The sequence below is a fragment of the Anastrepha ludens genome, chromosome 5, assembly GCF_028408465.1.
Source record: "Anastrepha ludens isolate Willacy chromosome 5, idAnaLude1.1, whole genome shotgun sequence".
NCBI classification, from domain to species: domain Eukaryota; kingdom Metazoa; phylum Arthropoda; class Insecta; order Diptera; family Tephritidae; genus Anastrepha; species Anastrepha ludens.
This window is the reverse complement of record NC_071501.1, coordinates 20,970,172-20,991,652: the sequence shown is the minus strand read 5'-3', so window position 1 is coordinate 20,991,652 and position 21,481 is coordinate 20,970,172. Positions and strand designations below refer to the sequence as shown.

Here is a 21,481-nt window from a genome sequence, read left to right as displayed (position 1 = left end):
CCATTAAGCGATGTATATATAGTAAATTCTGACCAAATTGTTAAACAACATACTTAATGTCAATGGACAGATGTATAAAATAAATGGAGAAAAAAAATAAATAAATTTTAGGACAAAAAACGTTATTTGTAAAAAATTTCCCAAAAACATTTAGAACAAACAACATTTTCACGAACAAACAACTTTTTTACAAAAACTTTTTTTTTTAAAATGACAGAAAAAGTACTGCAAACAATTATTGTTTTGCAAAAACACTTACCAAAAGTATATAAAAAAATACTTTTCACAAAAATTCCAGAAAAATTTAGAACGAGTAAAATAAGAAAAAAAAGTATTTGTAAAAAATTTCACGAAACAATTAGAAGAAAAAAAATTTTTAGGAATAAAACAATTTTTTAGAAACAGTTTGTTTTCAAAACTGACAGAAAAATTACTCCAAAAAATTAAGACGAAAATTTTTTTTTTGCAAAAACACTTCAAAAGTATAATATATAATAAAACGTATATAAAGATCTAAACATATTTCGCTGTAAAAAATTCTATCTCGAAATTTTCAACATTGATTCAGTCTAAAAATTCTAAATTTTTTTAAAACCTTTTCAGTTTACTTTTTTTATACTCCAGCCTACAAGTAGAGCAATTTTCAGAAAAAATTGACGAAAAGTCCGAAATACGCGCATGACTTGACATCGAATCGCTCCTTATTTGTATAATATCAGCAGCAACGTCTTTGAGCCTTAAGACTCATTCTGGAAATTATATTTAAAATCTCTCAATTCAAATCGAAAAAAGTTGTAAAAAATTTACTCTGCCTACACTAAACGTCGACGACTCAAAGGTCAATCTGCGCGTCAAAAGTTCAACTTTCTTCAAGCCAAATTGGATGAGCGAGTCGGGGAAAGAAATCACCCGTGAGAAGGCATTTCTATCATAAAATGCGACTAAAATTCGGCAGAAGATGAAGGTGTTCGGCCTCATACAACCCGAGAGCCTCCAGCAGCAGGACTGTAAAGTAGGTCAAAAGCGAGACCAGTAAAATTCAGATTATGGTATACTGGAAAACTGATTCGGATCAAACAGTCGAAAGGCTGGTTCAAATAGTATTATCACCTCAGTGGCTTGAAGCATTAGGTAATTTAAACTTCTTCTTCCACAATAAAACATCTCCTGTTTTGTCCTAAACACGTCAATTTTTTAACAGCACACTCAAGTTTTTCTAATTTGTTTTCAAGTTGGACTAAATTTTTTGAAAAAAAAAACTCGTATAAAACTACATTTACTATCAATATTGTTTTTAAGGGACTATAGAGAATTAAATGGCGCATATTTTTGTGGTACGACCAAGCCAAAATTTAGTAAATTTGAAGTTAATGGCTTCGATCCATTGTGAAGAGCTCCTGTAATACCACTGAAGGTTTAGTAATTAGTGAGACATGAAATTTTGTTCTTTTTCCCATTTTTAGGAAAAAATAGTAAGCTTGTCTTTTAAAAAGTACAACATGCAAAATATCCGACCTACGGTATGAACAGTGATTTTCAACGACCCATAGTAAAATAACATAGGAGAAAGTTCAAAACATGAGCTCGCCATTTTTTTAGTGTTCTTTTTAGCGGCCATACGAAAAGAGTTGTAGCGAGAAATATTTTAAGAATATTCCGGGTTGAAATTCATATACACAAATAGATTCCGCGTGTGGTAGAAAAAAGGCAACATCCATCTTTTCATGAATGGAAGTTGTATAGGAAGCATTTTTTTTATATTTTTATTTTATTTTTATTTTTTATTTTATTTTTGTTTATATAATAACAAGTCATTTATACAAGTTTTAAAATTGCAGCACTAGCAATGACGGCCAGATAGCTGAATACTTATGAAATACGAATTTACAAAAGTTACAATATTATTAAATTTTGGATTAAAGTAAGAATACAAATTAGTATATAGCGTATCTAGTGATATCTGTCTTAGCAAATCATTTGATTTAAGGTAGTTGTACATTGTTTTTATATTATTTGACGAGGCCTCTTTCAATAGACTCTAGGCCGTGTTTTCCTATTTGAAGCGTTGTTGAAGTCCTTTGCAAGATATATGTTTGATGAGGATACAAATTTTGGAAGGAGGCGATAGGTGCAGTCATTAACTCTATCCTTTATATTTATAATGAGGCCAAGGAGGTTGACATCAGTTACGGAGTTTATAATGATTCCATTGTGATCAATTTGATATCCAGTATAAGATAGCTTTCTGCAAATATGAAGGGACTTGGTCTTTACAAGTGATATAGACGTTCCTGAAGATAGAGACCATTCATCGATATCATTCAGAGTATTTCTAAAACGGTGACAACAAGTGACATGTGAAAGATGAGAAATTTTGGTGTGAAATACCACGTCGTCAGCATATAGTTGATATTCAAAGCCTTTGTGATTTTTTGCTATATAGGCAATTTCGTTAAAAGCTATAATAAAAAGAAAGGCTGATGCTGATAATGGAGAGCCTTGAGGCGTGTCATTATCTAAAGGCTTTGTTGACGATAGAAAACCATTTATCTCATCTTACACTTTCTATTAGAGAGGAAATTCTTTACAATTGTCCTAATTCTTAGAGATAATACCTAATTGGTGCATTATAATATGAATTCGATCAAAAACTTTCTGGAAATCAATTGAGAGCAACGATAAATGATTTCTCGAAGAGAGTGCATTTGAAATGAAGTGGCCAATGTGTATAAGACAGTCAATGGGACCATGATGTTTTCTATATGCAGCTTGGTTTGGGCTGAGTAATTTTTTATTATCAGCATACCACATGAGTCTGTTGACAATTATTTTTTCAAACAATTTACCAAGACAAGGTAATAGCGAGATTGGCCTATAGCTATCAACTTCTGACGCTGTTTTATTGGGTTTAGAATGGGAAGAATGCATGCTAATTTCCAGGATTGAGGAAAAGACCCGATATCAAGAATATTGTTGAAAAGGTTGATTATCCTAAGTTTGACCGAAGTGGGACTGTTTCGAATCATTGGGTAAGAAATTCTGTCAAAGCCTGGAGTTTTTCCTTTCACAGAATTTAAAGCGTATTCGAATTCGGATAATTGTATATCTGCTTCTATTTGCTTTGCAGCCGTTGATAGGCGGAATGAGCATGAGAAGCCACTAATAGGAGCTGCAACTTTTTCATTACGGAAGTTGTCAGAAAAGCTCGTGTTGGATATAGGAAACAAAAAAATCTGCAACTAAAGAAACAATTTTTGTTTTTGAAGATAACTTTTTCGCATATTTGGCCAAGCATTAGACAACTTTTTGGAGATCAAATCATCATTTTGCTGATTCTATTCTATTATTAACTTATACCAACTAATTTTCAGGCGGATGCCTTACCTGAATGAATTGGTTCGTGACTCCATAGTACTCCAGTTCGAAACTTTAGGCAAGAAAAAGATTGCTTCTCATATCAGTCGCTATTCGATACACAAAAAAAGCTGGAAAAAGCTCCTCATAAGAACCAACTGCCTTTCGGGGGCGGCCTCCCTGCCCTCCATTTGTCGAAAACCAGTAAGACCCACAACACAACTAAGAGGCGGAGCTCGGCCTAACACCCAGTAAAATTTAGGCGCGAATTACGTATAATAAATTTTATTTCACTGTCTAACTGTAATGAAACTAATTTATGTAACGGAAATAATTATGTATGTAAGTATCTACGCCTGTTAGGAGAGTGAATTTGCACAGTTTTCTTCTGCAATCAAACCTCCTTATTTGTAGTAATTTTGTAAATTTTAAGCAATAGCTCCACATAGTACACTTCTACTTCACTCCCATAAATTTAATGGCATTTCAAAATAATTAGAAGTTTCTCATAGTTTGGCAAATTGCAGTTTGTTGTTGCTGAAGTCAGTGAATGCTGGAAGCTTACACCGCTGACCACCGAGCCCATGACCTAAGAAAAGTTTACCTTTTTGCGTAAATCCAAATTTTTTGTTGACTTTTAAGGAGTTTTGCTTTCCTTCTTAGATTTATTGCTCTACGAAATTTTGCATTTTTAATGAGCCAAACGCAGAGAATATCAAGCAAAAAAATAAAAATAACTCAAGTAAGAAAATACAAAAAACTATAAATAAAAGTAAAAATAAAACGAAAAATAAGTCAACTTCAGTTGCTGAAATATTAAGATTTTCAATTTGCTACTTTGTACTCTGCTTGTTGTTGCTATATGTAGTTGTTGTGTATTTTGTTGCTGTATCCAATGATGATGAAGATATTGTTGCTGATTTGTGAATTTTTATAAGTTGCTGTAGCTGAATTTTCTCTACTTTTTGGGTCAGCAACTTCAACTTGCACTTGAGCGTGGCAACCAAAAGAGGGAGGGCAGAGAGAGAAGGAAAGGGAAATGAAAACCACAAACTACATAAATTGCATTGAAAATGCATCAGGACTTAAATATCCATTAAATTTTCCTTACAGTTTTTAGTATTTTATTTAACATTTTTGCTATTCATTGCTCGTTCAGATGCAACAAAAATTCATTTCGAAGTATAACTGAGCGCAAACTGAAAATGGGTTTGCTTAAATGCTCCAAACTTTTGTATGTTTGTTATAATTTATTTGGTACTTTTTGGTTTTCCGTTTCTGTTTTTATTTTTATTTTTTATTTGTTGTTTTTTTTTTTTGTAAAGGTAACCATTTTATTTCGTAGTTCTTTAAATACATTTTTAATTGCTCAGTTTCATTTTAAAGTTTAAGTTTTAAGTGGTTGCAAGTGTATTTAGGCACAGTCACACAAGCAAGCATATCAAATTTTAAAAATTCGTGTTCAAAAGTGCCTCAAGAAAATCGAATTTAACGAATTTCGAACACATTTTAGTACCCAATTTAATACCTCAGTACGCAATTCAGTGCTTCAGTACCCAATTTGTTATTATAATTGGATTTATAATTAATGATTATGATTTTGTGGGGGATCCAAAAATAATTTTTTTTAAGAATAATAAAGATTCAATAATTTTTGTACTCAAGAGATAAATCATTCGCTCCAGGGGTCTCCGGCTTTTATTCAAAAACTAGTTTATTAAATTTGTCTCAATTTTCAATGAAAATTTGTGCAAATGTCTTTGATGTCATTTAGAAGTAAACGCTTCTACAGACGAGTTATGTGCCTTCTGAAACCAAAACTGAAATTTTCTGACATGTAATTTCGTAGAACTTTCTGGTACTCAGATGTCTTATTTCTTTCTTGGACCTTTCTTAAAAAAGCGCTCAAATTGACCAGTAAAAAGCGATAAATACGGGCTTAAATATTCTAAAATAAATACAAATACTTTATGTCAGTATGAAAACATTGAATAACTTTGAAAAAAAAAAACTTATTTGTATAAGTGAGCCACTTTTATTTGGTTTGGTTATTTACAATTTATTAAAGCTATTTTTTGAATACAATATCAATTAATTGGCCACCTTTATTAGCAATCACAAACTGCGATCTTTTGTCTGCGTTTGTCATCACCTTCTCAAGCGTTTCGGGTTTTATAGCGTCGATTTCGGCACGAATGTTTGCCTTTAGCTAGTCAATAGTCTGCGGCTTATTGGCGTAAGCCTTACTTTTCAGATGGCGTTTTATGGATCTCGTGTGGATTCGCAGTTCCCAAAACGCGGCAATTTTGTTTATTCACGCTGCCAGAGAGGTTAAAACGTGCCTCGTCAGTCATTAAAATTTGCTTCCAAAAATTGGGTACAGTGTCAACCATTCCAGCGACTGTTGGGACATATTCTAAGTGACGTGAATGGTCTGTCGGCAATATTATTTGTGTCAATTGCACTTTATACGGAAAGAAATTTAAATCATCCTTTAAAATGCGCCGCATTGTGGTTTCACTGACGCCAAAATGCTGAACGCGACGACGATACGACACTGTTGGCTCCTGGGCAACGCTCTTCCTGACTGCTTCAATAAGTTCATTGAAACGTCTTGGACGTTGATGAACGGCATGTTGACGATGTCCTACTGTCCCGTGCTCAAAAAATTCGACACCAAACGACGAATAGTATTGTCAGACGGTGCATGTTTGCCGCGATAATTTTTGCGCGTTGAGTTAGAACAATAGAACGACTATTTTCGATGTATAGCATCACTATTTTAGCGCATTGTTTCGGCATAAAGCGATCCATGGTTGAAATTGTACTGAATTGACGTATCGAAAATATGTATGCTGAAGTCGATCGGTTGGTAAATGACAAAGTTATTCAGCGTTTACATACCCACATAAAAGATGACGCATCCTGTAAACAAAAATAAGCTTCTTCAAATTCTACAGAAGAACACTGAAAAATGAAAGATTTTTTTGCCCATAACAGGTGGCGGAAAATCATTCCTCCACTTTTTTGTTTTTTTTTAACAACTTTTTAAAAAATATATATATTTTGAGTGAAGTCTAATTTTTTACCTTTGCAGTTGCCTAGTTCAAGTGTCCTATTTGATTGGCTATTGGGCGATTAATTCTGCGCCACCTTGTGTAACCTACGACCAAAATTTAAAAACTTTGATTCAATTGATTTGTATATCTCCATTTATTTGTAGGCTAACATCAAGTAAGACAGATATATAATTAAAAAAACAAGTAAAAATCCTTAACCTACGTGTGTTCTTAAATTATTCATAAATTATTGATTGTTGAATTATTAAATAAAATTTTGATTTTAATTTTTGAACTCACATTTTGCTCAAACTTTTTGTTGAGCACTTAAAATTTTCCGAATTTATCCAAATATATTTTCTTGAATTCTCAAATATTTATTTTTCTAAATTAACTAAAATTTTATAAATTAATTAAAAATTTAGAAACATAAATTTTTAAGAGTTCTTACAAATTTATTTTTCTTATAAATTTATTTTTCTGAATTTTTATAAATTTATTTTCTAAACCTTTCTTAATTAATTTTTCTGAATTTTTGTAATTTGATTTCTCTGAATTTTTCTAAATTTATTATTCTGAATATTTTTAAATTTTTTTTCTGAACTTTTCTTAATTTATTTTTCTGAATTTTTGTAAATTGATTTCTCTGAATTTTTCTAAATTTATTTTTCTGAACTTTTCTTAATTTATTTTTCTGAACTTTTCTAAATTTATTTTTCTGAACTTTTCTTAATTTATTTCTGAATTTTTATAAATTTATTTTTCGGAACTTTTTTTAATTTATTTTTCTGAACTTTTCTAAATTTATTTTTCTGAACTTTTCTTACTTTATTTTTCTGAATTTTTCCAAATCAGTTTTTCGGAATTTTTACAAATATATTTTTCTGAATTATTATGAATTTATTTTTCTGAATTTTGTTAATTCTTTTAAATTTTTTTTTTAATTATTAAAATTTTTTTTTGAATTCTTCTAAATTATTTTTCTGAATTTTTCTGAACTTCTATATATTTAATTTACCGTTATTTTACTAATCTAAGCTAAAAAATTTAAAAACCAATATCTTATTCATCTACCAATATTTTATATTGTAGTTTTTCTGAATTGCTTTTATTTGTATTTTTGCAGAGCAAATCATGATCCTACGACCATGCAGATAAAAATAATGGATACAAAAATACATTTCTGGGTCATCCTCCTGGTAAGTGAGCTCTTAAATAATAGGACTATGAATAAGTTCGTTACGGTTTTACAACAGATGGCGTAACTTGATTATTATTCCATCGATCCACATTTCCAAACATTCATTGGAGAGCTACTGTCGTAAGGCACAAACGTCAGTATAAGTTTTTTATTTGAAGCGTAAACAACAATATTTTTACCACACTTGAAAATGTCGAATTTCGTGCCAAATAATGTGTTTTTGCGGGGAATTCTTCTTCATTATTTTAATATGAAGAAAAAAGCAGCCGAAAGTCATCGTATCTTGGTGGAAGTTTATGGTGAGCATGCTCTATCTGAGCGAACGTGCCAGAAGTGGTTTGCACGCTTTAAAAGTGGTGATTTTGGCTTGGAAGACGAAGAACGCGAGGGTGCGCCGCCAAAGTTCATGGATACCGAATTGGAGGAATTGCTCGATCAAGATCCGGCTCAAACGCAAGAAGAGGTTGCAAAAACTTTGGGAGTTGATCAATCAACCATTTCCAAACGTTTAAAAGCCATGGGAATGATCCGAAAGGTAGGCCATTGGGTGCCGTATGAATTGAAGCCAAGAGACGTTGAACGCCGTTTTATGGCATGCGAACAACTGCTTCAACGGCACAAAAGAAAGGGTTTTTTGCATCGAATTGTGACTGGCGATGAAAAGTGGGTCCATTACGACAATCCAAAACGTCGGGCAACGTATGGATACCCTGGCCATGCTTCAACATCGACGTCGGCGCAGAATATTCATGGCCTGAAGGTTATGCTGTGTATCTGGTGGGACCAGCTGGGTGTTGTGTATTATGAGCTACTGAAACCGAATGAAACGATTACGGGGGATGTCTACCGACGACAATTGATGCGTTTGAGCCGAGCACTGCGAGAAAAACGGCCGCAATACGCCGATAGACACGACAAAGTTATTTTGCAACATGACAATGCTCGGCCACATGTTGCACAAGTGGTCAAAACATACTTAGAAACGCTCAAATGGGATGTCCTACCCCACCCGCCGTATAGTCCAGACCTTGCGCCATCCGATTACTATCTCTTCCGATCGATGCAACATGGCCTGGCTGACCAGCACTTCCGTAATTACGATGAAGTCAAAAAATGGATCGATTCGTGGATTGCGGCAAAACCGACCGAATTTTTCACAAAGGGAATCCGTGAATTGCCAGAAAGATGGGAAAAAGTAGTAGTAAGCGATGGACAATATTTTGAATATTAAATTTGTAACCATTTTACGTCAATAAAGTTTCAAATTTCGAAAAAAAACCGCACGAACTTATTCATAGTCCTATTAAGTATTTGCAGAAGCTACTACTATTTATTTCCACATGCGGTAAAATATTGCTTCATTCACGGGTCCTGCTAAAATATGCAACAAGGTGTTGAATTACTAGGAAAATTGTTAAATTACGCTGAAATTGGGGACAATTTTATTCACTTGCCAACAGCGCAATAAATTCTGAGGCGGGCAGAATGGGCAAAACAGAAACACAGGTTGTGACAACTTGAGAAAAAAAAATTTAAATAAAATCAAATGAAGTCAAATAAAACGTAACAACCTGCAGAGTGAAAATGTTTAAAAGTCACAGTGCAACCGCACTTAGTATCCTCGTTTGTTGTTGTGTACACACACATACCTGCATAAGTGTGAGTTTGTTTGGCTGTATACTCAATGTAATTTATAACTTGCGCCGAAGTAGTAAAAAAGTCTCATTAATTTTGTGGCAATACCTTCCTGTGTAAGTGTTTTCCGTCAACTGCTACCAGCTGGAATAGACAAACATGGATTAGAAATATGTAAGGGTGTGCATATGTCCAAATGTATGTATGCATGTATATTAGGGCGGGTCAATTTTTTTCGCCAAAATTCTTAGCAGACGCGGACTTTTCACTGAATTCTAAGATATAAAAACCGCCAGAGCATAGCTCTAAAATAAATTTCGAGTCCCCAAAATTTAAAAGAAGTTATTTTTAGTTAATACGAAATTAATATTAAGTTTGACATTGACCAAAGTTTTATGAATGTATTTTTTTAATGCAAACTAGTACTTGGCTTTTTTGGATCTTTTGGCGCTATTTATTTTTGGGATCTTATTTTTATATAGAGAATCCCTTGAAGTCGCTACAAAGCTAATTAAGTCAGTGTGTTTTTATTTAATTTTTTTATTTCTAAATCAGAAATCTATTTCACATTTCCAGGCGGTGATAAAACCCATCATAAAGTAGCCGACAATCTCTAAGATATCTTAGAAATCTCGCATTTCTCTTAAAGAGATGGCTGAGTCATTTCTCCCAAAAGCAAAATGGGTTCCTGACCATTGTGACATCAAACAGAACTGCAAGATGGATAAACTAGCGAGACTCGACACCAAACTTCCTACCGAGAACGTAGAAACTGACATTGGTATACCTCTACAAAGAAGTCATCTCCATATTTTTGAGAAAATTGTAAGAACAACGAATGGAAGATAGCGTAACGAATGCACCTTCAGAATCGCCCGATCATTGTGACTACCTTTTAATCTTAAACGCTCAGAATCTCTGCTGAGCCAAAATAAACTTAGCACACTAATTTTCATTGTAACGGAGCACCATCTAATAGGCAGACGTGCCCAGAATATGGGTGTGCAAGAGACTTCTGCAGAAGCTATATACAGTCTGTGTCAGAAAACAGGAACCGCGATTATTCATGAAGTATAAAAGATATATATTTAAAATTTTTTTACATGAAAGTATGTACAAAATTGCCGCAATTACTCAATAAGCCGTATAGTCCCCATCGTTGTCGAGTATAGCCTGGCATCTTTTCGGTATGCTTTAAACCAGCTTTTCTGCGTAGCTAGTCGACAAAAAGGACTAGATTTTGCGAACTTGACGCACCAGTTGTTTTAGATCATGGAAGGGCTTTCTGGTAATATGCGTTTTCATAATTCCCCACACATTTTCAATGAGGTTGGGAAGGCCAGTCCAATACTGTGACGCCATTTTCTTGTTTTGTTGTTTCTCAATGTATTTTTCTGAGAGCAGTGGTTTTGCTGATGTGGGACGGTAGGATATGTTCGCCGCCTTCATTATACGTTCGACGGTGTGCTACTCAAATCTATTCCCTTTTTAGCAAGAACTGATTGTGCTTGGCGTAGTCACAAAGAAGGGTCCCGCTTAAAAACTTGGACTATCTCTTTATTCTGCTTTTTTGTTATCAGTCGCTTCAGGCTGCGCTCGGAAAAGTCCTCAATATTTTTGTACACCTTATACCGCTGATTCCACATCACAATAAACTTTTTTGATTTTTTAATCACTTTTGCAGCCACGGCCTAAGATAATTTCGGCCGTTTCGAATGCGCGCATAAAAATACCGCCTCGAAACTCTTCGCGTACATTTCACTCATTTTTGCTTGGTTGCGTTTACGGGAAAGTTTCGAACGACCCTAACCTGAGTTAGCACTGACGTCGTAACCCTTAAGTGGGACTATGATGTAGCAAAAAACAGAACGAATGTATCTTGACAGGAGGAAGATACGATTTTACACCCTGTGTGAAACTGTCCTGTATCCGCTCTATTCACAGATTTCTCATTTCAAGTAGACAATTTTTTAATGGGTTGGAACATCTCAAGCCACAAGCTCAGGAAATCAAGAGCTTTCAACAGTTTCTGAACAGTTCACATTGTCTTTAGTAGAGATAAGTACCAAATCTCCATGTTGCATCATAACGGGGTATGAACCTGAGTGTGTTCCATAGCTGGCAACTACTCAGACTTAACCCAATCTACAATTACTTCTGTTTTAGATCCTTTTTACTTTCAACAGGAGGTGTATTTTTTTCTAATTTCTACCTACATTGCCACAACTCCCTCTCAATTTTCGTTTAATTAAAAATATTTTTTTTTAATTTGAGTGCTCGAAATTGATTTTAAAGCCATGCTCTTGAGTTTTTTTTCTTTGCACTTCATCTAGAATCCGAATCTGCATACAAGTCCTCCCACCCTAATATGCATGTACCTATGTTGTGATGACCCAAAACAAAATTATTTTTCTTGATGCTACCCGCTAAATTTGTTCTATATCTAAAAAATATTCACGTAAATTTTTTAATTTTTTAATTTTTTAATTTAACCTTTACCGCCAAAAATGAGTCTAATTTTATTTCATTTTTTAATTTTTTTGCATTTTTACTTAGTTTTGAGGGTAGATCAGTACTTTTTCCATTTATATTGACTCAAGCGAGGAGTGGGCGGTATGTAGCATTACGGATGAAGAGTTGGTGAAGGAGTATTCTGAGAGGAGCTCCCCATCAAGCTGAAAGTTCGGGTGGACCACTATAGTGTTTTCCCAAGATAGCCGCAAATACAGGAGCAATGGATTGGTTGCTGACCTCTGCAATTACTGTAAGGGCGGTAAATATCTACTCCGACAGCCAGACGGCAATTCGCACTTTGGGCTCGATGTTTGGGCGTCCGAAAGTAGTCGGGGGCTGCTTGACTTCTCTCTCGACTCCATCCGAATACTTCGATATTAAGCTCATTTGGATCTTCGGCCACAGTGGTTTTGCTGGAAACTGCCGAACTGATGAGCTGGTTGGACAGGGGACCCTCGAGACAGTTTCACCGCGAAATGAGAGGATTGTGGTTCCCTTGAAAACCTGTAGTCTGTTCCTGGAAAGATGGGTCTTGCGTCAACTCAGCATGCGCGGTATTGGTAGGCAGATGAGCAAGGGGATCCTTCTTGCTACGAATAGTTCGATGGTGCTCGAGGAAGATTCTGAGGCTAAAAAGCTGCAGCTCTCGAATTTGGTGGGTGTCCTTACCGGACATTTTCCGTTAGATATCCATGCGGTAGGACTTAGGATGGCCTCAAGCCCTTTTGCAGAAGCTGTTTGGAGCATGAGGTGGAAGCATCTCAGCACCTGTTCCTCAGGATGCTCTTGTCGGGCTAAGATGCAGATATCAGGGCTCTCACTTATTTGATACACCAGCGGATATGGCAAGATTTCACATTACACACTTGGAGAATTCCATTAGCAGCTTAAAGCGGTTAATACAAACGTAATTAATCATTATTTCTTCAACATCCTCCAATCCAAAATCCATTCTTCCTTCTCCTTCGGATTTTGTTTTTACCGTCTTTTTACCGTTTTTTCTCTGTATGATATCACAATGGATTTGATTTTGGTCCTAGTAGGCTCTCGCTTGAGCAGCCATTTATTCCAGAAGTTCACTATCAAAAAGAGTAATTCCATTTTTTTTAATAAAGCACAGGGCTTGATTTTGGACATTTGTGAAGGGCGAGATTAAATAAAATCGGGCCTTAAGCATTTTGCCCCGAATTTGCCGAAAAATTCATATTTTTCTATGCAAATTCAATGGCCATTTTCAAAGCACTGGCGGCACGCGTAAATATCAATTTAAAAAAAAAAATGTTAAAAAAATGAGGGTAACTATTTTTCTTTTAACTGTATAACAAATTTAGTGACCAGCATAAAAAAAATGTTTTTTGAGTCACCCTAATGGTTGCACGTATTCATGTATTTATTTCGTACAAGCACATTTACACCCCCAAATACACCCACAACAGCTGTTTTGTAGGATTTGAAAACGCTAATCCGTCTTTCTATTTTATCCGTTTTTTTTTGCGTCAGATGTATGCATGTGTGTGCGCTTTTGTATTTGCAGTGTGCATATATGTTTGAGCGTTGTCAGCAGCAAATGTTTACAACTCCATTTCCCTTAAATTCCCTTCTACGTCGATAGCCATTTTACCATTTGCTACTTTTTATTTTCCTCCCACTGCCACTCGCCTGCTGATTGCAATTTTTTCTGCATTTTTTCGTTCTTCGAGTTTTCAACGGTTCGCGATTAATTCGACTTTACATTCTGTTGGATACTCCATTTTTTATTAGTAATGTATATCTGTGTATGTATAGTTGTGTGTATGTACGTGCAGTTGTAGTTGCATTTGTGGTTGTAGTTGTAATTGCTGTTTCTATAACGCGGCCTTTTGCTCACTTCAGCTGCTTTTACTACTTTAGTAGTAATTTGTTCCGCCTGCCGGAAACGGAAATCGCAATTTGTGTGCCTTCTAACACACACCAATAACATGAATGGAAAGCAAAACTGGAAGAGAAATAAAAAAAGGTCAGCTCGTGGCAAGTTGCTCCTTCTGTATAAATCAAATCCATTAGTTATGCCATCAATTTGCTATGAAAGCAAAATAAATTTATTTGCCATTCTGAGGCAGTTGAGTAATAACCACAACAACAACTACGACAAATCTGTATTCAAAAGCAAATCAGTGAATTAGAGGCGAATTATGGTCATTACCGTTTGGTTGTACCTGTGTGATTGACCTGTCGGTTAGTCAACTTGAAGAATATTTCGATATGTGGAGTTCTTGGATGTTCCGCAATGTGATTTTCATTTGGCAGAATACAACTGACGCTCACAAATTGTTTTGCTAAACAAAATTTACTTTATAGTCAAAATCTGATTAATTCAATTGTTCTTCTCAGGGTCTATACCAACCTGTATTCTGGCTAAATATTTCTCCACAGCCAAACATTTCATTTTATCTTGATTCGAGTGCATAAATAATACAATTTTTCCTTTACCTATTGGGGCATGGGGTCGTCAATTAGTATACTAACTACGAGGGCGGGTCAGTAAGTCCGTGACTTTTTGTATTTCTGACCTCTTTACTGAAAAAGAAATACTGCTCCTGTCAACAGGTATCTGTCAGTTGACTCCTATCAAAATGTGAACGTGCTGCGTCAGTTAGTTTGTGCTTTACAGCTACCTTGTAATTACCCAGTAATTTGAGGAGAAAATGGAAAAAACTGAATTTCGTGTGCTTATTAAGCCGATTCACCATTAGAAACCCACTGTTTCGACTGTTGTTTAGTCCATGTTTCGTCCACGGTTACAAAACGGCGCAAAAACTCCTCCATATTGCGATTAAACAACGCCAAACCTTCCTGTGAAAATGTTACACGATTGCGTTTGTGGTCGACTGTGAATTACTGGGTAGTCTGATAAAGGTAGCTGTAAAACACAAACTAACTGACGCAGCACGTTCAAATTTTGACAGGAGTCAATTGATAGATGCCTGTTGACAGGAGCAGTATTTCTTTTTCAGTAAAGATGTCAGAAATAGAAAAAGTCACGGACTTATTGACCGCCCTCATAAAACGACAAATAAATTCTAATTTTAGAACTAAAACTACGAACAGAATAAGAATTTAGAAATGACTTTATCTCTCCATACATTTGGCTTTCTCTAGTTTTAGAGATGTACTGACTAAAAAAAAAAAGAATTTTTTTATGCTACACCTTACTCACTTATTTATTTATATAACAACTACATCCGATGGTCGGTCTTGGCCGCTACCAAAATGTTACTCCAATCGCCTTTGCAATGCGCGCATTGACGCCAGTTAGAAACACCGAGGGCGGTCTGGTCGTCGTCTACTAGTTCTTTCCAACGTAGATGAGGGTGTCCATTTTTGCGACTTTCACCAGTACATTTCGAAAAGAAGCTTCGTCGGAGCTTTGAAGAGAAGAAGAGAGAAGAATTTCTTTGCTGAAGCGTTGTTGTTCATTCCCTCAACATGACCTAACCAGCTGAATTTTAAGGCACTTCACTATGTCGATGTCGGCGTACACCTCGTGGTTCTATCGTATACACTACGCATCATTCACTCAAATGGGATAACAGATCTTGTCAAGAATTTTTCTCCGAGAACTTCTAATTACCGCCCATCGGTGTTTGTCAATGGCCAGGACTCAGCACCATACAGTAAGACTGGCAGGATGAATGATTGATAGAGAGTTGTTTTCGTGCACCGAGAGAAGCATATGCCTTTCAAGTGCCTACTCAGCGCAAAGCAGCACTTGGTTGGCAAGAGTTATTCCTCACTGGATCTCTTGGCTGACGCTGTTGTTGGTGTTAATGCTGGATCCTAGGTAGACAAAGCCCTTGACTACACCAAACTCGTAATTGTCAATCGCAACCTGCTGTCTTTTTGGTTGTTGACACAAGACCCGCTCGGGATTATTTTTCAGGACTGTAGAAAGTTGCACTGCCAACAATGTCGCAATCATTGGTGTTAGGGAGCAGCGTAAAATTTTTATAGAAAATAGTACCGGAAATGTCGATGTGGACGGCGCGAATAATTTTCTCCATCATCAAATTCGAAAGGTCGCTTGATAAGAAATCGCCCTCCCTCAAACACCGCTTAGTTTTAAATGGCTTAGAAAAATGTTACCCGATTCTCACTGCGCTAGTGGTGTTTGTTAGGGCCATGCTGCAAAGCTGGGTGAGTTTTACCAAATTCAGACATAGCGATCCCTTATCTTACTGTACAATGCAGCGTTGTAATCGACGAAAATGTGGTAGGTGTTGATCTGCTTCTTTTGGGTGTTCTCCTGGCAGATTTACCAGGCCTGAAACCATACTGATACGGCCCAATCCGTTTGTTGACAAGGGGTCTCAGCTCTTCACAAAGTTCAAGTGATAGGACCTTGTATGCAATACTGAGCAGGCTTATCAGACGGTAGTTGGCGTTGTTCGTCGGCTCACTTCTCTTGTGGATTGGACAGAGCCCGCTGCGATGCCAGTCGCTGGGTATGCTTAAAACCTTGTCGTAATCGGGCATTATTAGAACGTGCACATCATCATCAGGAACTTCATTATGCTACACCTACAAAGTCTTAATTCCATTAATTACAACATGTTAAAAATTTTAACTATTTTTGTCGCATATGAAGAAATGGATATATGTGCGAAACTAGGGTCAAATGAAATAATTTTTTAGTTTGATTTTTAGTCTTTTTCGCAGAACGTCTAACTTTTTTTTAATGTTTTTAGTGGTTTCAAAAAAGTCATATAAATCAAAAATTATACAAGATATGGAAATATGGGTGCCGAATGAAAGAGGCCAGTGCAGACAATTTTAAGATTTTTTTATAGTTATCTTCAGGCAAAGTGGGGCAAAAATTTACGTTCAAATGTTAATCCTTAAATATCCTTGTCGATTTTTACTCAGATCATTTAACAGAAATATATTTTGTGATTTCTTATAGGCCTCAAGACTAACCGAAGTTTTATTCCTCTACGTTCATTACTTCAGGATGTTTACATAGGTGTCAAAGGTCATCTTTAAAAGTATCAGCATTGTAAAGTATTTGAGTTATGTTTCTGTCACACATCAGAAAATCGATACATATGTACGTGAAACTACAAATCAAATTTAGTAAATCTGCAGTTGTTTATAATATTTTTGACTGAACGTCTGAATGTTTTTAAATGAACATAAAATTTTAATAAGGAGAGTGATTTCAAACACATAAAAAGAATGTGGCTATAAAATAAAATAAAGATTTTTTTCTTCTAGTTATCATTATTAAGTGAGGATTCAGCACTGCGACTTGAAAAATCTATTGCTCACCTTCATGTTATTAGTACCCTATTAGTGAAGGAATGAAGCCACCTTACATAGCTGTCTAGTGATATAACCTTAACTCATCTTTTCTCATGTCGCATATGGCGTTCAAGTGAAAAGGAAATCGGGTCTGCGGCGAACGAGACTTGTAGTGTTAAGGCCAAGCGGTCAATGACTGTCACGTCAGCTGCATTCCCTAAAAATCAAAGGGTGTATTTTATACAATTTATAATTTTTTGTATTATGCACGAAAAAGCTCAAGTTTGATTAATTAACTTCGGGCCAAATGACTTCGAATCATTTAACCGTGGGATTAGAGTCAAAAAAGCAGACGGGTTTTGGTGATAAGAATTTGTTCGTATTCGTAGCCTTCCTTTAATAGATTCAGTGGTAGAGCTGACTAAAGAGCTTTTATAAAAGGAAATCACATTGATCGCAGAGTATTTTGCTCAAATCTTCTACAAAGGGGAGCAACTAATTCTTAAACGAAATAAGCTGGCCATTACCCGCCTGCTTTTAGAGAGGACTTTTCGCTAACACTTTCATGCATCTCATCTTTAATACATATATACCTATAAGAATTTATCAGCTGATACGAGCTTGATTCAGTTAAACTGACGGCTTAAGGGATCAGCAAACATTTTTAATTACGCGCGTTTACTTCTTTACCAAAAACAGCCGATCAGCATAAGTTTTCTTGTAATTTTACCACTTCACATTTCTGTGCGGCTGAGACTATTACGCTTATAAATGGCATCAATAACTCCCTACGCAGCACTCAATTACCCCAGTGTTTTTAGTGCAAGAAGTGCCCTTTGCAAGCGCACAAACTTTTTCTCTTCTATTTGCTTAGGCGCGACTTCTTTAAGTTTGCCGCTTGCGCCCAATTGTGCAATTATAGTATTTTTATGTGATTTTTGCATTGAAACTTTTTCCATCTTTTGACGCCTAACTTTGAGTATTCGTTTAAAAATAATTACTCAATTTGCTTTGCATTTTAAGTGCATGATTTTGCTGCCTTCAAGTGCTGCCTTTTCGTTTCTTCGATTTTCGACTTCTCAGTTGCTGCCTTCTCAGTCGCTTGTTTTTTCCATTTTGCTTTCATGTTTCTTTGCTGCTTAACAATTTGCGTAATTTTTCAAAATGATAAATTAATTCGGCAATTGCAACTGAAATGGAACGAACTCATTTTTCTTTATTCCTTTGCGAGTGATGAGTCCCTCTGAACTTCATCGAAACAAAATAGAAAAGCAAAGAAATAGTAAAACTTAGTTACAGGGCAAAAGCGAACAGTGAATGCGTCCCTGCTTCTGTCACTAGAGCATAACGAACGACTGGGTGCCAAAGTCACAGAGTGCAGAGTTTAGAGTGACCAATTGCCACAATTGTTGAAAAGGAAGTTAAGAAAGAAGAAATTTGTAATAACAGACATTGTTTTAGTACTTCTGGAGGGTTTCAATTTATTGGATTCGCTATCGGAACAAAGTATCGAGTACAGAATAAATATCGATAAAAAGTTTCCCGTATCGGTATTAAGGTAGGTAGGTGGAATGGTTGAAGTACCAGTCTGGCACTCCCTAAGTAGCATTAAAGGGTCGTTTTAATATCATTAGGAGACCTCCAACTGGCAGATATCTACAGCCAGCCAGAGCTGTTGATCTCCATTATATCAATTGGGATTTATGGGATGTTGATGGGAGGATATCGCACCGCCCCACGCTGTCGAAGAAAGGAGTCCCCAGTGACCTTAAACATCCGGCTGACAGTCTCCTTAAGTCTCTGCCAGTCTCTCTGAAAAGTCCCCACAGCTTCTGTAATGGTTTAAAATGATAACTCTAGCTTTTCTGCGAGTGTGCCGTTCGTCCAAAGATCAGTAAACACAGCTACGAGTTTGGAAATTTAATGGTGTGTTATTGTACTTTAGAATTTTATTTAGATTGGTGTGCATCAGTAAGTAATTACGTCCCATGCGAATGCCTGATTACAGAGGAATTTCGGAGTTGTGGTTACGATTTATACGGACGATATCTGCAAGGAAGTCATTTTGTGACGTCAATAGTTGAGTCAGTCGTCGTGCAAATACATAGTTATAGGTATTTGTAAGGAAACGAGATATATGGGGTTCAAGCAATAGTTCGGAGTAGTAAAGAAGTTTTACTGGTAGCCGGCTCTGAAGTAAAATGGGAGATTACAAAAATAAATAGTTGGCGCGTACATTTCTATTTCAGTGTTTGACCAAGCTCCTTCTCCTATTTGTAGTGTGCGTCTTCATTTTGTTCCACCAATGGAGGGACCTACAGACCTCCGAACAGCAAATGGTTTTTTATGAGCAGCTTTTTCATGGCAGAAATACACTCGGAGGTTTGCGATTATCTGCAGAGAGGCAATGCACGGAAATTCGAACCTACGCTCTCCCGAATGGTAACTACGCATCAACCCACTCAGCTACGGCGCCCGAATGAGAGATTAGATGTTGGTACTTGGAGCTTAGAGTTCGTTCCAATCTTTTCCTCGAAGTACTCATTTCGGGAGCTTCGGGGAGATTGTGGTTTAATAACAAAATGCTGTTAGAGTATTTGGGGTTACCTCAGCTAATGAGAGTGCGGCGGCGAAACCGCAATCGCAGTGCAAGTTTCAGATGGGTCAATACCCTAATCCCGGATTTGGTGACCCCGCTGTACATAAGAGGCAAGAAATGAAGTCAAGCAGGTGGACAACATCTAGAAGCGCACAACAAATTGTAAGCGAGTCCCGTTCATATATTTCGTTTATTTAATTTCAAAGCAAAGTGAAGAGTGATTTTTTTTTTTCATTATAATAGAAAAGTATTTCACATCTGGTCACTCTAATGGCCTTGCATTACTAACGCTTTTCCCATTACACCGTTCGCGCTTGTTCTAGGAAATTGTGAAATAAATTACATTCGGCGAAATGAATTTTTTACATTTCATTTTTTTCAATAAATTACTTTGGCTTTTGCTCTTTATTTATGTATTTATTTATTTTTTTGTTTTCATTCATTTTATATGCCTGCGCTTTGACTCGTGTTTGACCAATGTCGGTGACTTTTGTTTGTAAATTGAAACAAAAAATTAATCATTTGCCTTTTGGTGTCGAGATAATGAGCCAAATCCATTTACTGTAATTAATTTCTGCAATTTTTTTGCCAGCTTACTTTAGTGCATATTAAGCCTCATAAGGGTAGCGGGAGAGAAGAGAGGCATAGAAAAGGTTAGTACTTACAAATACTTGCACTTAAAATGTTATAAATTTATTTCATGCGTGACGATTGATGGCAATCAGTAATTAGTCAGGTTCTTGTGACAAATGTAAGTTTTAATTAAAACAATTTTATGTGTGCTTTGCGGCAGAGTTCGAGAACTGAGATCAGCTCATTCAGCATTAGGATGTGAGAGGCTACAGCCTTGGCGTAAAAGGAATGCGTCCTTCAAAAGTGGGTAAAACTGAATGATCCAACTAAAGTTAGGGTTGAGTATAAAACATTCGATAGACTATCCAAAAACAATTAACGACATATAATATATTCACAGAATAGTAAGAGCTCCTCATAAGTTCTTGTCCCATGATTGACATAATCAGAGTCAAGCTACGCAATCAGACGAAGAGTTCGAGCCGACTCGTGGGACGCGCATAACTATTTACTAGTTACTGTAGCAGGTTAAAGTCCTATTTGTGCAGGGTAGAGCTACGTATAAACTCTTGTTCAGCATGTGAAGATTCTCCGAGCAACAGTACAAACTTCTTCATACACTCTCACAGCCACTCTAATTAATTCGTCTAACATGATTCCCCCTTAGATCTGATGCCGGCGAAACAGTACGTTTGCTAGGCCCACTGCTAGATAACTACGCTGACAATACTTAGTGGAGCACAAACTAAAGCAAGGTTTACTAAATTTGCAGGATGTGTCATAGTTCTTGTCAAACGGACAATAACTCTTGTCAACAAATGGGCTCAGTAGACAAATGAGATGTAGAACTCCCTCTCGAAGTACCAAAGTATCACTTTACAAAGCGCTCATCATTCCCGTCCTGCTATATGACGCAGGCTCATGGACGATGTCAACAGCAGACGAAAAAATTTTGGAAGCCTTCGAGAGAAAAGTGTTCCAAGACTCCTGGTTCTATCCGCGTTAGTGAAGAGCTCCGCACCATACTATACCGTGTTACTAAGCGGCTACGCTGGCTTGGCTATGTCATCCGTACGAACGAAGACGCTACAGCAAGGTGAATCTACAATACAGTACCCTAAAAAAGAAGACGAGGAAGATCATATCTGCGTTGGAAGCGCTTACCAACTCTTGCAGAATCTGTCAGCACTCGAGGTTTCTAACTGGCACTAGCGAGCGCAGGATAGAAACAGCTGGCGGGCTATTTTGGATTCGGCCAAAGCCGACACG

At 36.3% G+C, this 21,481-nt stretch overlaps 1 protein-coding gene across 8 annotated transcripts in view; it reads left to right on the top strand.

The window, feature by feature from the left end:
- Positions 1-21,481, top strand: part of LOC128865125 (protein madd-4) — a 322,915-nt gene that overhangs the window by 40,817 nt on the left and 260,617 nt on the right. For all 8 annotated transcript variants that reach the window (XM_054105124.1, XM_054105122.1, XM_054105126.1 and 5 more), the window contains exon 3: positions 7,540-7,612. In XM_054105124.1, the coding sequence (XP_053961099.1) occupies positions 7,562-7,612 (51 nt within the window). In that variant the 5' untranslated portion in view covers positions 7,540-7,561. The remainder of the gene's footprint in view (positions 1-7,539; positions 7,613-21,481) is intronic.